General features: G+C 39.2%; 1 protein-coding gene across 7 annotated transcripts; it reads left to right on the top strand.

Annotated features, from left to right (window-relative positions):
- The first annotated feature begins 216 nt into the window (after positions 1 to 216).
- Positions 217 to 16099, top strand: Cyst (rho guanine nucleotide exchange factor 18 cysts). 7 transcript variants are annotated; one of them, XM_070666701.1, is made up of 19 exons: positions 217 to 412; positions 721 to 834; positions 4265 to 4615; positions 4739 to 5178; positions 5525 to 5668; positions 5758 to 5945; positions 6728 to 6865; positions 7399 to 7471; positions 7563 to 7698; positions 7788 to 7983; positions 8934 to 9008; positions 10351 to 10407; positions 10566 to 11118; positions 11204 to 11433; positions 11559 to 12076; positions 12183 to 12385; positions 12476 to 12655; positions 12720 to 13435; positions 13525 to 16099. In XM_070666701.1, the coding sequence occupies exons 2-19, from the start codon at positions 795 to 797 to the stop codon at positions 13862 to 13864; spliced, it is 4578 nt and encodes a 1525-aa protein (XP_070522802.1). In that variant the 5' UTR covers positions 217 to 412; positions 721 to 794; the 3' UTR covers positions 13865 to 16099. The 7 variants fall into 7 exon arrangements, with proteins under 7 accessions (XP_070522802.1, XP_070522800.1, XP_070522806.1 ...); XM_070666699.1 differs by having other exon boundaries at positions 4739 to 5232; XM_070666705.1 differs by lacking the exon at positions 721 to 834 and having other exon boundaries at positions 4739 to 5232.
- Positions 16100 to 16208: the final 109 nt, after the last annotated feature.

Genomic DNA, 16208 nt, shown 5'->3' with positions numbered 1-16208 from the left:
AACGACCTAGATAAAACCTCCGATTAATATATGTGACTAACGTGTAAAGAATGTCGGAGCTGTTTGCGTTCATTAATTTTTAGTAAACCAAATATCGAGGTTGAAATTAACGTCTCAATTAAAGTTTGACTGTATTTTTAATTAAAACAAAAATGTCTTCTTTCTCCAGTCCAAGGTGCTCGCCGTAGGTAACGAGGGTGACGCGTCACGACACTGTTACCAGTACAAGATGGCCGACGTGCCTTTGACCGTGTCGCACTGACGGTGAGCCTGCCGACGCGAGATTGCGTTCACCCCGCCGCCACCCGAGAACGAACCACGCCGTGCCCGGAGACGGAGACGCGCCCTGGGGGACGCCGACGTGCCCGACGCTAAATGGCTATCGTGGGATAAACGGAGACGGCATACTTGGGTACGTATTCCGCAAGTAGTGCGGCAGAGCCGCGTAGGAGTCTGAAGGGACGCCCGCGATCCACCTGTCATTACCTGGCGCGCACAAAGTGCGTGCGTGCGCGCGCGCGCGCGCGCAAGCGAGTGAGATTTTTATTCATTCCTTCGTCCTTTTCAAAACTGTCCCGAGTTTTCTCGCGAGCTACGAGGACAAGAGCGGAAGAAAGAATTCCCACGATGCCCCGTGCGAGTGTTCCGTTGCGTTTCGAACTCGGCCCAGCGGCTCGTCGCAACGGACCTTTCTCAGGTCGTTCTTTTCGACTATTGCAGCCCGTTGCAGTGTGCAAGAAGAGAAGCGAGGTGCAGCCACGAGAGAGTACGGTCCGAAAGAGACGCGAGAAACGATGGAGAAGCGGCAAGAGGTGCTCGCCCCGTTTTCCTCCGGTGAGTTGCCTCGCAACAGCTTTCTCTCCGATACATTGGGAAGGTGGCGTGGACGGACGGGTGTTTGTTGCGTAGGCGTAGATGTGCAGACGTAGGTACGCGGCGCAATGTGTGCTTGGCCGCAAAGCTTATTTATATTTGTATGCACGTTTATTGACTGACGTACCATGCATGCACAAAGATATTGAAATGTACGAATTTAAATATTAAATAGTTTCAGAGTGTGAGACCGATCGTGCGTCGGAGAGCCGAGAAAATTAGTCGGAATCGTCCCTCTCTCTCTCTCTCTCTCTTTCTCCCTCATCGCGTTACATATGGAAGAGAGAGAGAGAGAGAGAGAATCGTTTACTTTGTTACCTCAAGTTTATCAGAAGTTGATATTTTAAATTCCAACAAGGATAATTTATGAATCTTCACGCATCGCAGTCTTAAAATATAACTTGCACAACGTTCTATGGTAAAACAATTTTTTAAGAAATAAACTGATATTATCAAGTGCAAAGAAAGTAGAGAGAAAAAGAAAAAAACTGCTGGATATTTTGTTTAAAAAGCGACTGAGATTCTATTATGAGCATGGTGCAAATATTAAAAGGAACGATGTTATCAGAATGTGTATCGGAGTGAGATGCATTTTACATACCAGTAAGCTCGATGTGTCTTGTATGATACATATATATATATCTATCATTGCTATTTATGTCGGAACAGAAACAAAAGAATATTCTTGAGGTAATCAATACTATGTGAAGCAGAGAAAGAGAGAGAGATATGCACTTGCTATATTCTCAAATGCATGAAATACACATAGCATATTGATTTTGTTATTTTTTAATCTCGCAGTAAATATTTAAAATGACGTGCATTGCCTGAATTTATAAAAATAATATTTAAAGTCGTATCAACTATAATTATAGTCATTGTAATTATATTTGATTTTATAATTAAACAGCATGCTATCTCGTAATATGAAGAATGTATTTGGTTTCTTTTTTTTCTTTTTAATATTTTAGGAATGGTTTATACAACTGTAGCAAGAACTTGGTTTCCGTTTTAATTGCATCATCTATAATTATGCCGCGGCACGCTTGAGCAAAGTCAGCTTCCTGCTGGGAGATTTAATTTGCAAATTCTCATCGGCGCTTAGTCTTGTTAAAACAATGAGATATTAAACGTTAAATGGTGCGGTAAAGCCGTTTACAGCGATACCATGTTAAGCGAAAATTAAATTCCGTGAGTATCTGATAACGGTAACGATATCAATTCCTCGCCTGACGTAACGTAATACAGTTAGTTTTTCCGCAGCGCGCGATCGATTACTGCCAATTCGCACGCAAAGAGGAAAAGAATAGAAACGGAGGAGGAGAAATGCGAGCGTTATTACAATGATACCTGAGAGCCACGAGATAGCGAAACTTTCTCCGGAATCGAGAAAACTCGTGCGTTTCTTACGAGAGTTCCGTGCATCGTCACCTGCAAAACAACATTATTGTGAATGGCCTGCATAAGGCCTGCACGTGCAGGCCAACAAGAGTATATCGTTGTATCGAACATTCCCACGATCGTTACGGGCTACCCCAGTGAAAATCATTACCGCCGGAATATTTAATAACGCCGATAATATCGACTCGGAGTCACCGCGGCCTACATTCAAATGTCAGCTGGGGCGTCTCTCTCCAGACGTTCTCTCGGTACCCGATGCCGTCGTTGGCGAAGGGTTGTTTATAATGCTAATTATTAGACACGGCAAAGTCTTTTCGTGATAAAAATACTTTGTGTTTGAAATTCTCAACAGTTCTCAAAAGAGAAGAACGTCTAATAAATATTTCAAGGACGGAAAATCCTTCGGGAATGCTCGTAAGACGCTATGAAGAAAGTACGAGATATCCGGAGGCAGCTGGCAGCTAAAAATTCATATCGGACCACTTGGCGACCCGCTCGGGATGCGAATGTGGCTCCTGATGCCATTGCCAGCATTGCCAGCATCAACAGCGGCGGTGGGATAGTGGGATAGCGGTGGTGGCGGAGGAAGAACGAGTTGAAGGTTGGCGGGCGGCGGGTTACAGGGTCGCGGGGGTGGTGTACGGAGGCAGGCGGGGTGGTGCGCGCGGACCAGCGCGGATCAATTCGCGCTCCGGGAGCTACACAAGGGGAAAAGCAACAGTCTGTCGGCCCCTTTCTACCCGGAAAAGTGCTCGGCCACGGTACGCTATCTCGCGCGCGCTTCTCGTTCAAGGACGACAATATACCTATATTCGTCAGGGCGGCGGTGAAATCTGACGCGTTATCATTTATTTCTGGAGAGAAGATTACGAAGAAGACCTTTTCCTGGGAAAAATTCAAATCGGATTGCCCCCGCGGACTGCACGATCTCGATTACAGATGAACGATCCGTGAGAAATCTTACGTCAACGACTGACGCATTGGTCGCCCTGAAAAGACATCGGCATCGTTAACGTTGCGGAATTTTGCTCGCATCGAAACTGAAATAATCGGCGGCATAAATCGATTTAATTGATAACATTAGTTACAGTGCCTTGTTACAGCGTAGCGTTACGAGTAAAATTCTAATTCACCGGTTCACTTTCTCAGGAAGGGGATAACGTCAAATCGCTCGAGTATACTGTATCGATCTGAAACGAGAAAGAATCATCATTCCCCATTTCGATTTTCATTCTCTGCTCGCTTTCGTTTCGTTTCGTTTCACGGCGTTGCTGTGAGACGGTGAGATTTTTTTAATTCAACTCGCGTTTGCGGTGCTCGATTTGAAATCCGGTTTGACCTTAACATACTTGACGATGTTATCAATCGGAGAATTCGTCTCGACGTAAGGATCGAAACGGTCCTCCCCGGCGCCGTTACGTTATCCCACCCGCGTACTTGGTAAACGCGGATGTGAGTTGTCGTCGGCAAAATGCACACAATCTGACCTGATTTCCATTGAATATACCTTTATGCGGTACTCTGTGAGCAAAGTGTAGAGTCCGAGATGAGGCTGTCGCGATTGTTCCCAGTTCCTCTAGTCAATAGAGAGGAGAGGCTGCGCGAGGGGACGTTTCGGTATCGGTTTTCCGGTATCGTACTTCTCAAACTCCCTCCGACTCCCGGCTCCGATTCTCTGTGCTCCGTATCACCGTACGAGGACACCGCCGGGAAAATACTTTGTTGGCTTTTTACCCCATCACTGCGCTTTCGCTATCGAGCGACGAAAAATATAGCACTCGTCCTATCGTTGTACATATCAGATTTTGAAATAGAATGGAGTGGGTGTACATACTCGGGGATTTAAGTTTCTTCTTGCATTGTGTTAATAATTTAATAATAGTATATTACATTGACTTGACGGTAATGAAAAAGTGAAACGGTGACGATGCCAATTCTTGATATTCCGGTTTTTCGACAGTTATTGTGATTAAGAATTATATGTTTGCAGACGAGTGTCCGAATAGCGGTGAGGACAGCGAGGAAGATGTAATCACCGATTATCTTAGCTCATCGCATTCGGACTGTGTGCTGCCTATTATTAATGGGGATTTACGCGGCCTGAGTTTACACGGCGGGATAATCACGGCGACCGGCTACAACACCAAAGACAATACTGACAAAGCGCCGATCATCATGTCCGAAGGCGGCGACGAACAACAGCATCATCCCCAGCAGCAGCAACAGCAACTTCCATTACTCGCACTTGGCACTAATATACAAGCCCAGCCTAATCCTCTAGTGCCCATCATTAGCGTCACGCCACATTCACCCGGGGTACCCAAAAATTATCCGGTCTTGGGTAAGTTTTTTTTTTTTTTTACTTTATTTCACATGATTAATAAATTATCAAGTTTTTTTTTTTTTTTTTTTTTTACTGTATAAAACTGTAACAAAATATAATTAAACGTTAATTTTCTTGCAGAGGAGAATTTACAGCAGCTGCATGAGATTCACAACTGCATCCAGCGTATGCGAGACTTGACGTTAGGTACTATGGGGTACCATGTTCGCCCCAACGATGCTCCACAAAGATTGACCTCCTCCTGCCCATCCTTGTGCCCGTTGGCTTCGGCTGAACTTGCATCTCGTACCGGCAATCATCAGCATCACCATTATCATCAACATCAACATCAACATCAACATCAACATCACGACACTGGTTCTGATCCGGACCTTATCGGCAATTGTTCCACAAATAGCTCTCCGACGCATTTTCCATCGGTGCGTGGTCACGTCCATTCGCAACAGGCGCAAGGTATAGATCGGAGACGCAGCTGGACTGGAGATCTGGAAGATCTGGAAGAGAGTCGACGCAGTCGCCGCCGATATTCCGGACAGAATCATCTGCAAGCCCAAAATATGGTTAATATTGCCCGTTACTTATTGAAACCAGGGCACGGATCCGATTCAATCTCGGTGAGTTCGTGTTTCGATGCTGCAGATTTTGATGCTACGCAAGGGTATTATTATGTTTTCATTATAATTTAAAATGGTCAATATTGGTAATTATCTTACGTCTGTGTAGCATCGAAGTCTGAACTCGTCGAAATTATATCGGTCTCAAATGCCCAGTTATAATCACATTTTTATTCACATTATGGTGGTGGCATGATTCTGGTTGCTTTATCGATTTACGTATTGCGCTTCTTGTTGAAGCCATCGTTAATTACCTCTACGCAATTACGACGTATTCATTTACTCATTTCAGCGACAACGCAGCATTAGTTTAAGTAGCCTAGACAGCGAAAACGAGCTAGAATTGGATGGAAAATCAGGTTCTGGATCTGTAAGCAATCGAGCATGCAGATCACAAACGAGCACGCATTCGTTGAACGAAGCTGATCTTATACAGGTAATTTTTATGATTTTTCAAGAGGTGATTTCTTTTCTTGATACGCACACGAAGATAAGATATTACACAGTAATTTTTTTCTTTGGCAGAATGAATATCAGAAAATAGCCACAAAGAGAGGTAGCCAGAGATTAGCTGAAAGTAGCAGTTTAATGCCAGGACTGACTGGTTCGCGTTTACCTCTTCAGAAATCTATATCGACTCCTTCAATCGTTACACCGCAAGTTCATGCAAATTTAAACGAAACGGGAATTCGAACGACGCCTTCACTTGCAGCGTAAGTCTATTATAACAAATTATGAATAAAGATCGTACAGCTAGACTAACGATAATGAAAATTTAAAAAGAAATTTAATAATATATTTTGTTATATTTTTTTCACCTAGAATGCCACTTACATTTGAACTTTTGTAATCTAGCTTGCGATCTTGTTATAAATTAACACATAAAAGGCTATGCACATATATATTTTATGCACGTACATTCATGTGTGCGCAGGCACCCATGCGTGTACGCTTTTACGCGTATATATTTATACATTATTTCAATCTTTCAATTTTTCGCACAAGTAGAAACTCATTTTGAAAATGCAGACGCAGACGCAGACGTACTCATGCATGACCACTTGTAAAGTAGTCGAATAAATCTCAGAAATGTCTGCATAAATGCCTCATAATACATCTACATGATGCAGGATGTCCATTTCCTGTGGGACACCCTGCGCTTCGATAACTGTATTACTGTTTGTATTAATTTTTGAGAAAAAAAAAAAAAAAAAAAGTATAATTTTTTTAATAAGTAGAATTTATATCTTACTTTAATTTTATATGAGATAAAAAAAAAATCTGCTTTGATTTAAAAGTTTAATTTATACATATTTTGTCGATAAATTCGATCAATCTATTTTTTAAAACGCGAGCAGGATATTATTTCAAATATTGATGTGCATTTCTGCATCGAATCATCTGAGAATATCTGAACTGCAATTATTCATTATACACGATAGTTGCTTAGTTTGTGTTTGTATTTGACAATTTGCTACAATCCTGCATGAAACAGCCGTCATGAAAGAAACGAAAAGGGTAGTGGGAGTGAAACAGAAACCGAAGATCTTCATACACCACACAGCCACGAATTCCATGAAGACCGTGAGGGCACTCCGAGTGTTCAGATATCTCTCGATGAGCTTTTGACTGAGTGAGTACTCTGATGTCTTAAGTCCTTCATATTTAATCGAATAATTTATGATACTGTGAAAACCTTTTAACGTCTCTGATGGAAATGGTTTGTACTGGTTTGCCAGTCGATCGATTTTGTAGTCATAAATAGTCTGTAGTTACATACATTATAACTGCAAAACGAAATATTAAATAGACTAATATTTTTATTTATTTAGAATAGCTTATATTTCTTTATAAATGTCAACTAAAAATATATGTGCTGGCAGTTTAATGTTACTTGAGATGGTATTGAGCAAAAATTATCAAATAGATCACAACGAAAATTTTAACTATGTCACGTGGATTGTGCATGCAACACACACATTTTAAAACACGTAGCTTTCAACACATTTTTGAAGATTACACGCACACTTTTATCTCTCGCAATAAGCCATGGATAAATCAAAACGCTTCCATAGTTGCATTGCTCTTCATCTAAAAAAAAATGCTACAATTTTAACTATCTGTATCGCATGCTGAACAATGTTTATATGTATGATAATTTTTCAGTGGTACTGCATACGATGATCATTCCGAAAAAACCAGAAGAAAGCGTGGTTCTATTTTCTTTCGCAAAAAGAAGGTAAGCCAATAATTTTTAAATGTGATTTACTCGATATATTCGATAAAGGAATTTTCGATAAATCGTGCTAAAATCTTATTTCAAATAAAAGCGAAAAGAAGATAAAAGTGGAAAAAAGACTAGTCAACAGCATCTATGGGTGACGATGCCAGGGGGAACTCAGGGAAGTTTAATATGTGACGTTTGTATGAAACATTCAACGAATAAACCGCTCCTTCACTGCGACAGTAAGATAATTATTATATACTTTACAATTACACAACTTTATAAAAGAACATTTTGTTTAACTTTTTTTTTTTTTTTTTTTTTTAATCAGATTGCGGAGCGTCTGTTCATCAAAATCAAGGCTGCAAGGATCAATTAGTCCTGGATTGCATCAAATCTAAACATCACTTTAGCAAATCTGCAGCAAAGTCTTTATCCAATGCTTCCACAATTTCAAATAGCAGCAACGTCAACAAACGTAGTTCCACGACATCGTTGCCTCTATCGACGTCATCCGGCAGTGGAAGGTAATATATTTATATTGATAAAGATTTTTTTTTTTTTTTTTTTTTTGCATTGGATCTGCGTATCTGTGATTCAAGATTCGCACGCAAATGGCATGACTGGGCCGAAACTCGGAGTTTATAACGAATTTCCTTTACAAAACTGAATAACTCGAATTAAACATAATTTAATTGGCAAAATTACAATTTCTCGTCGTATTTTATAACACATATTCGGATAAGAAGACTTGATAATTTAATATTAAAAAAAAAAAAAAAAAAAAAAAAAATGTTATTATATTTAATAGGTATTTAACACATAGATGATATAAAACGAGATTACGGAAAGTGTTTTAAAGTAGATAAAAATTGTTTTCTTTATTACTTCGAGGCTTTGGCTGGCTCAGAAGCTTATTATTTCTGATTAATTTCGCAGTTTAGCAATATCAATAGTACGGCAAGCTTTAGCGCGTTCAGCATCGCGCTGCTACATTTTAATTAATAAAATACCGTTTTTACATATGCGTATATTACTTTATACAAAATATACCATGCTCAGCTAGCTTTTGATTTGCTATTATTACATACACAATCTACAAAGATAATACTAACGGCTGATGTTATCGGTGATTACGCGATAACGACAAGTTATCAAACATCGACTTAACTCTGGGGAGTTATTTGATTCTGAATTTTAAGTAAATTATTTAAATTTAGAAATAGAAACAAAGTTATTTGTTAGAAAACTCTTGCGTGTGGGGAAACGATTCGTTAAAGATAGATAGGTGTTGAGATAAGCTCGAGAAGCATTAAAAAGAAAAAGAGTTAGCGCCAAGAAAAATGAAGGAAATGAAGGAAAAACGACCTGACAGGCGAAATTAAGTTTCCCTAATGCTGTGTGTGCTTTTTCCTTCTCCCGTGCATTCCCTCTCGTGCAACCACGTGAAAACTGATCGATTGTACGACGATTAAAGGGAAATTAACAGCAACAAGAAAACCATGTCAAGCTACAGCCCTTGGCGGCGAGTCGCCACTAAACTTGGAGTCAAGTAAGTCTCTGATATCTGATGTGTTCCTCCTGTATTCTGTCGAAAGCGTTCGTTTCGTTCGTTTCTGTTCGTGTGCTATCTCAAGCCGGATTCGAGCCAAGTAAATGAGCGCAAACAAACCTGAATAAATAGCTTGCTTTGAAATGTTGGCGGAGCCGTTTGCATTCATTTAAGCGATTCGTTTATTCGCATTTGTTTGCAATCTTTTACTTACTCTGGATTCAGCTTTACACGTGTCTAACAGGAAGGCGCGTGTTTCTCGTTCCTCGATTCTTTTTTCGCACACATACATATATACATACACCTACACGTACACGCATATTGTCCAGCAAACGGCAATCGAATTGTGCCGTCTCGTCTTGTACTATATATTTGGAAGAGACCATCATCTTGCCCTGCCTATGCTTCTGATCTTGTGCTTGCTTCTATGATTTATGTTCGTTCAATGATATATTTTGTTATATCTCTTCTCGTTGTAATCTTCGCCTAAATTATAGCGTGCAAAACGTTAGATAAGTTCGCAAGTGTTAACTCGTAAGGTAATTTCTCCACGATAAGTATATATACACACCGAACAACATAATATCACATGTAGATACATGTTCATAACATATTACCAATCTCTATCTTTTTTTTCCTTTCTATTTTATACCGCGCCCTGTCAACAATAGTTTGTCACGTTGCTTTCTTTCATCGTTTTCACATTTCTCAATGTGTTGGAAAATTTTGTATCTAAACTTTTATATAAAGACATTTAAAGTTTTCACGTTTTCAAAATAGTTTGATAAGTCAGTTTTTGAGTCGGGTCGGGATTACGGTCCGATGTTCCTCGAATCTTCCGTCATATATGTGATTCTCAATCGTTGGAAAAGTTTAAGCAAATTGGAGAACGTAATAGGAGCCGAGGAGAGAAACGAGTGGTTGCTACGATGTCTTACCCGACCTGAACTCGAAATACCCGGCTCTTGCAGATTATTGCTCATCTCTGCGAATGGCTTTTTGCTAATTATATTAAAGATTTTTATTCTCACTGAATTTATCACAACTTTTATTGAATACACATTGCAATGAGTGGCATTGATTATTACGGTAATATATCGACTATGCATTAATATGTGATAAGAATTGGTCGAAAATTTATACGGTTAAATAAAAATATCAAATATCATTTGCAAGGTTTGTATAAAAAAAAAAAGAAAAAATACTTTTTCAGTACATTAATTTCAAGAGTCTTTCACGCTGGAATTTGTCCTAACGTAATGCAAGAGTAAAACTTTTTTTTTTTTTTTTTTCTTTAATCATAAATCGTGCTTTATAAAACAAAGCTATATCTTTCTTTCAGTCAAACGATAAACGAAGAAAAAGATGTCGAGGGAGGACAGCATCGTGATCTTCCCAGGTTTGTAAATATATTCCCTTTTTTCTTTTTCCTTGGATTATATAAACTCCAATCTGAAAATTTTAATCAAGGTAGTCATAGTGGCGCTTAATGTTTCATAACGTTATAATAAACGATAAAAAAAATGAGAAAAATTATCAAGTTTCCCTTTATTTCAGCGGATGGGAAGACTTTGACTTTGGGGATGATGCTCATCAGTTCACGGTAGCAGATCTCGAGGAGATAGATCCCGAGCTAACATTGGGAAAAGAAGAGCCCGATTCTTGGAGCTCCGCGATCGGACGTAACATCGCGTTACGTCTCGTCGATCATTGCGAGCGCGAGGTGAAAAGACAGGAACATATATACGAATTCGTACTGACGGAGAAACATCATTGCCTGGTATTGCTTGCCATGGAAAAGATTTTTGCGGAAGGACTGCGACGACACTTTCGTCTGGGCCAGCCGGATCTTGAGCGCATGTTTCCTCGACTGCGGGATCTAATCGACATTCATTTGAAGTTTTTGCAAAAGTTGCGGAAACGGCAAAATGCTAATCCTGTGGTTTCTACGATTGCCGACATTCTTGTCGAGCAATTTTCGAGCGATAACTCACAACGCATGAAGAGCGCATATGGAGAATTTTGTAGTCGTCATCGAGACGCCGTTGAAACGTACAAGTATTACTTGCGTAACGATCCTCGCTTCGCCCGTTTCGTTCGCCATTGTCAGGTATGCTTTAATAACGAGGAAACAATCGATATAAGACTCGAATGGTATGGTTCGGTAAAACAAAATATAATTTATGCTTTCTTAGACGAATCCTTTGTTGAAAAAGAAAGGTATACCCGAATGTATACTTTTTGTTACTCAACGTTTGACCAAGTATCCGTTGCTGATTGAGCCACTCATCAAAACCGGCATCGCTCAAGATGAAGGTGAAGACTTACGTAAAGCACTGGTTCTTGTTAAAGTGATTTTAGCTGATGTAGATGCCTGCGTAGCTGACAAAGAGCGAGAAGATAGAAAATTAGAAATATACAATAAGTAAGTTTTTATTTTATTTTATTTTTTAAAATTATTTTTTATACTTTGATTTCTTTCTTTCTTTCTTTCTTTTTTTTTTCTTTATTCTTTTTAACTATAAATAACAATAAAATTTTTATTTACAGGATTGACGCAAAGTCATTCGCGACGTATCGTGGTGCCAAATTCAAGAAGTCGGATATAATTAACAGAGTTCTGAAGTTTGAAGGCACTGCATATTTAATGCAAGGTCGTGGCAAAATGACTGCCATCGTAGTGGTCGTTCTCTCAGATATATTGTTTTTCTTGGCTGAGAGAGATCAGAAATACGCGTTCTTCGTGCCTGACAATAAAGCCGGTATAGTATCGCTACAGAAGCTGCTTGTTCGCGAAAAAGCCCGTCAAGAATCTAGCATTTACTTGATAAGCAGTAATCCAGCCGAACCGGAAATGTTTGAGTTAAAAATTCAAAAGCCAAAAGACAAACAGTTATGGATACAGGCTATTCGATCAGCGGTAGAAGCTTGTCCACAGGACGCTGATACCCTGACTGACAATAGTAACGAGTTGCGAGACACTCGTTCTTCCTCAATTTCGCTGATCTCAGTTGAAGAGAAACAGCGTATTGCCAAGGTTAAGGAGTCACATATTCTTAGAATCGTTGGTATGTTCTTTTAATTTATTTTTTTATTTTTTATTTTTTTTTTTTTATGTCTAATATTATTTTACGTTTATTAAATGTATTTATATAAAAAATTGTATAACATCAGGCGAATTGCGAAAAAAGGATGCAGAACAGGCGCTGCTTTTTGAGGAAAAGATCAATTTGCAAATGCGACTTTTACAAGCGGCAAATATCTGGAGCGGGAATGAAAGTGACAATGAAAGAATTGAAAAGCATGAAAAGGAAGGTACCGATTACACTCGGTTAGTGCACAATGAAGGAAATGATACCACTCAATTGTGGCAAGAGGTTAATATTTCGTTCTATTATAAATTATATTATTAAATTTGTAATTTATAAATCAGCGGATTAATCATGTAAATTTTGTATTTAATACAGGTGGTTGTTGCTGTGCAAGAAGCGACACGTCTCGCTAGTTCGCTATCGTTCAGTGCGGGCGGTGCTCCTCTATCACGAAGTTTGAGCTCTGCCGGCGAACGCCACAGCGAAGCTTATATTCCGCCAGCTCTTTGCGTTCCTCGAAGAGCCGAAACGTTTGCTGGTTTCGATCACAATAAAGTACGTAGTAATGAATAGATGAGTACAAAATAATTATTTAAAACTAATTTGACTGTACTTTTAGGAGAGATACCCGCTGCGTGATTCGAATACGTTACATACTATAATCTCAGTTCCAAAACCTGGTGAATTACTCAAAGAAAATCCTGATGAGAAGGACGGCCAAGAATTGGAGACAAACAAGGATCAGCAGTGGGCGGCGATACGTTTGTCTCATCACGTTTATACGTTGCTTTGTATAATAAGTAATCAGATGACAACGATTGATAGCCTACAAGCACAATTGGCCGCATGTAAGGAGGGCAGTATGGGGAAAACTAATAGCCGACCAAATCCAAATCGTCAGCTGGAAGAGTTGCGAAACTTGCAGGATCAGCTTTGCCGTGAAAAAGCAGCGTTTCGCGTCGCGTCTCAGCAAGAAAAAGCCCAACTGGAGGAAGAACGAACAGACTTGGCGCGACAGAGAGAACAATTAGCCGCGGAACAGCGAGATGTAACGCAACAACGAGATCAATTGTATCGACGACTCGAGGCATTAGAACGACAAGGCGTGACGTTAGTCGGAGGTTCTACCACTGGATCGACGATGATTCACTTGTCTCACTTGTCGCAAAATGCCGAAACGATTCAGCAAAACGCGCGCAGCAAGGCTCAATCTGATGCGAAGCGTGTCCCTTTGAATTTGATCAGCGCAACAAATCAGCAAAAAGTGCAAAGTAACTTACCGATCAAACAACAGCTTCCACTAAAGCTCGCCAGTGGAAGTAACAATAACACAAGGTAGAGCTAGCTCATCCCATTCTATTTCTAAACATCGCAAATATTAATCTTTGAGTCACTAATAATTTGTTTCATCCTATGTTTGATAGGAGCGGTAGTACTGCAAGCAACAATAGTCCGGATCGGCATTCCAGGGCGGGTAGCAGCCCAGCGATCGTTTCAGGATCCGCGTACTCGTCGCCGGAGCTCGGAAACAGTCATCATCATGGAATTGGTGGCGGAAATCACACGCATTCGTCAAATCGTTCGCTTCGCATTACTCGTTCACCGCCCGATGCTTCGTATACGCATCAACAAGTGCAGCAACAACATCAACAGCAGCAGCAGCAGCAGCAGCGAAACACAGAGCCACAAGTGCAACCCCAGCCACAACCACCACCGCAGCAACAACAACAACAACCATTGGAAGAAGAGGTAATATTCTTCTGACGATTCTTTCGATTTGGTCGTAAACATTCGTCGCGTTCGTCACGCGCTAGCACCACCTCCACCGGTACGACTACGCCAACCTTGACGCCGGCACCATCCCCGCGTAATCAATCGAGAAACAGTCAGCAGACCCGTAGCCGCGTTAAATCCTTTTGATTTTCGACATAACTTTCTCGTCATGATATAATTTATTCGCTACTTTGTGGATATACTTTTTCATAATTGTTTTTTTTATTTTTTATTTTTTTTTATTTTTTTTTTTTAATCGCTCACACTCTACCGTTTAATCATTTTACGATATAGTGCATTTATCGCTATTTATATTTATTTTAACGAGATTGTAAAACAATATTCCATCTTGCCCATATGATGATAACAATATGCGAATAGTTAGCCTCGGTATAATTGAAAAAAAAAAAAAGAGAGAGAAGAGATGTAATTATTACGTTCCAACTGCTACAACTGACGGCAATAATCATTTTTATGCCAAATTTTACGAAATTTGACGAAAGGAGTATGTTTTAAATAAACACAATTTTATTAGAAATGATCGGAGATACTCGCGGAATATAAAAAGAAAAAGAGATGAGTATTGACGGCCGGTTTAGCAAAGCTGAGATCAGCTAATCTTGTTGAATTCTTGCTCGTTACGTTATCAAGCCGACTGACAGTTTTAGAAACACAAGATTTTAGATGAATCTTTTAAACCTGTTGCTGCTTGCTGAAATGCAAGATAGATGAATACATATATATATATATATATATATATATATATATATATATATATATATATATATATATATATACTTTTTCACAAGTATACATGTGTGAATGCGTGCCTAATTGGACACGAATGAAAGGCTAAATCATGTATGTGTATGCGATGCGATACGACTCTTCTCGTACGCTCACGTATCTAGTTAGATTTCTGTGAATGCATGAACGAATCTCTACTGCGAATGGTAGAGCGAATTTATAGTAGCTATTCTTGTAACTATCCAAGTATTTTAATACGTGCTAAAGTGGCAGATAGGATTTGTCATTAATAATTATGGATTATTGTCGTTATCAGAACGTGTGCCAAGCCACTGGTCAAAATCGTTGAAACTTTAGTTTCCAAAACGTTTGTTTTACACGATTGCACGATTCTATTTGATTCTATTTTTATGCGGGTATATCGACGACGCTCGCAGCTTTTCCTCACAAACGAATTGTAAAAAGAATTTCATACTTGATATTTAATTTTGAAATTTTTCACTGCCATTATTGTCGTTCTTTGTCAAACGTTCGTTCTTCTTGTATTATTATTCACATTTTACTTTATTTATTGCATTATGTAAAATTGTTGATAAACCCGTGCGAACCTACGCGGAGAAGAGAGGTTTCATTACACGAAAATTGTAACAACGTTCTCATCCTGTTCATTGCACGAATAGTTACGTGTCGGTTCTCGCAGATCTTGCATCCTGTACACTGTTTTTAATGTATTTTATTTTTATATCACACTTATCAACGAAGGAAGAAGTTCTCGAGTGCCGAATGAAAGCCTCTGAATCATAGTGCGATCATACTGCACGTTGGATCATTGACACTATAAACGTAATGGGGACATTCGTTTACGCAACGTAGTTACTGCACTAATTTATCTCTTTTTTTTTCTTAATGTGCAAGAAGAAAGATTATCTCTGAGCTAGTGTAGTAATTGCGCTGACTGCTGCGTAAACGAATGCACTCAAATATATATTTAGGATATTTTAACAGAATCGTTGCAATATCACGAGCGCATAATCGAGCTTTCAGAGATTTAAAAAATCGAAGAAACAATCCTATCATGCGATAACCGTAATACATATAAAAGAAAATAACGTATGTTACGATGGTCATCGATATAAATACAGTTTTCTAAATACGATTCGTAAGCATTCGTAAGCGATTATAGTAATAATATTATGCGCATATAAATATAAATTTCTCAGCAAATAAAACTGGCGTGCAATATGATCGGATTGAAAGACAGGTGGAGAAGGGAAGGCAGAGCAATTGAAACACATCACAGAACAGAGAAGGAAGAAACGTCTAATAAATTAGCCACGCTAAGGAAACTTAGATAATAATAGCAAGTTTGTCTCAATCAATCACGGTGACAATAGATCTTAAAAAAGTATTTCGTAAGGTATGTCAAACTACGCGACAGAAGAAAAAAGAAAAAAAAAAAAAAAAAAAAAAAAGATATAAGCGACTTTATCATAAGTCTAAGTTACTACCGTTTACAATCTACTGCGATGTCGAGTGTATGACAAGCTCACGAGGTGATATTTTGCGATTGTAGCTGTTGTAGCGTCAT

This window comes from Cardiocondyla obscurior, linkage group LG15, assembly GCF_019399895.1.
Source record: "Cardiocondyla obscurior isolate alpha-2009 linkage group LG15, Cobs3.1, whole genome shotgun sequence".
Lineage (NCBI taxonomy): Eukaryota > Metazoa > Arthropoda > Insecta > Hymenoptera > Formicidae > Cardiocondyla > Cardiocondyla obscurior.
The sequence above is the reverse complement of the archived record's forward strand: the minus strand, read 5'-3'. Positions and strand labels throughout refer to the sequence as shown.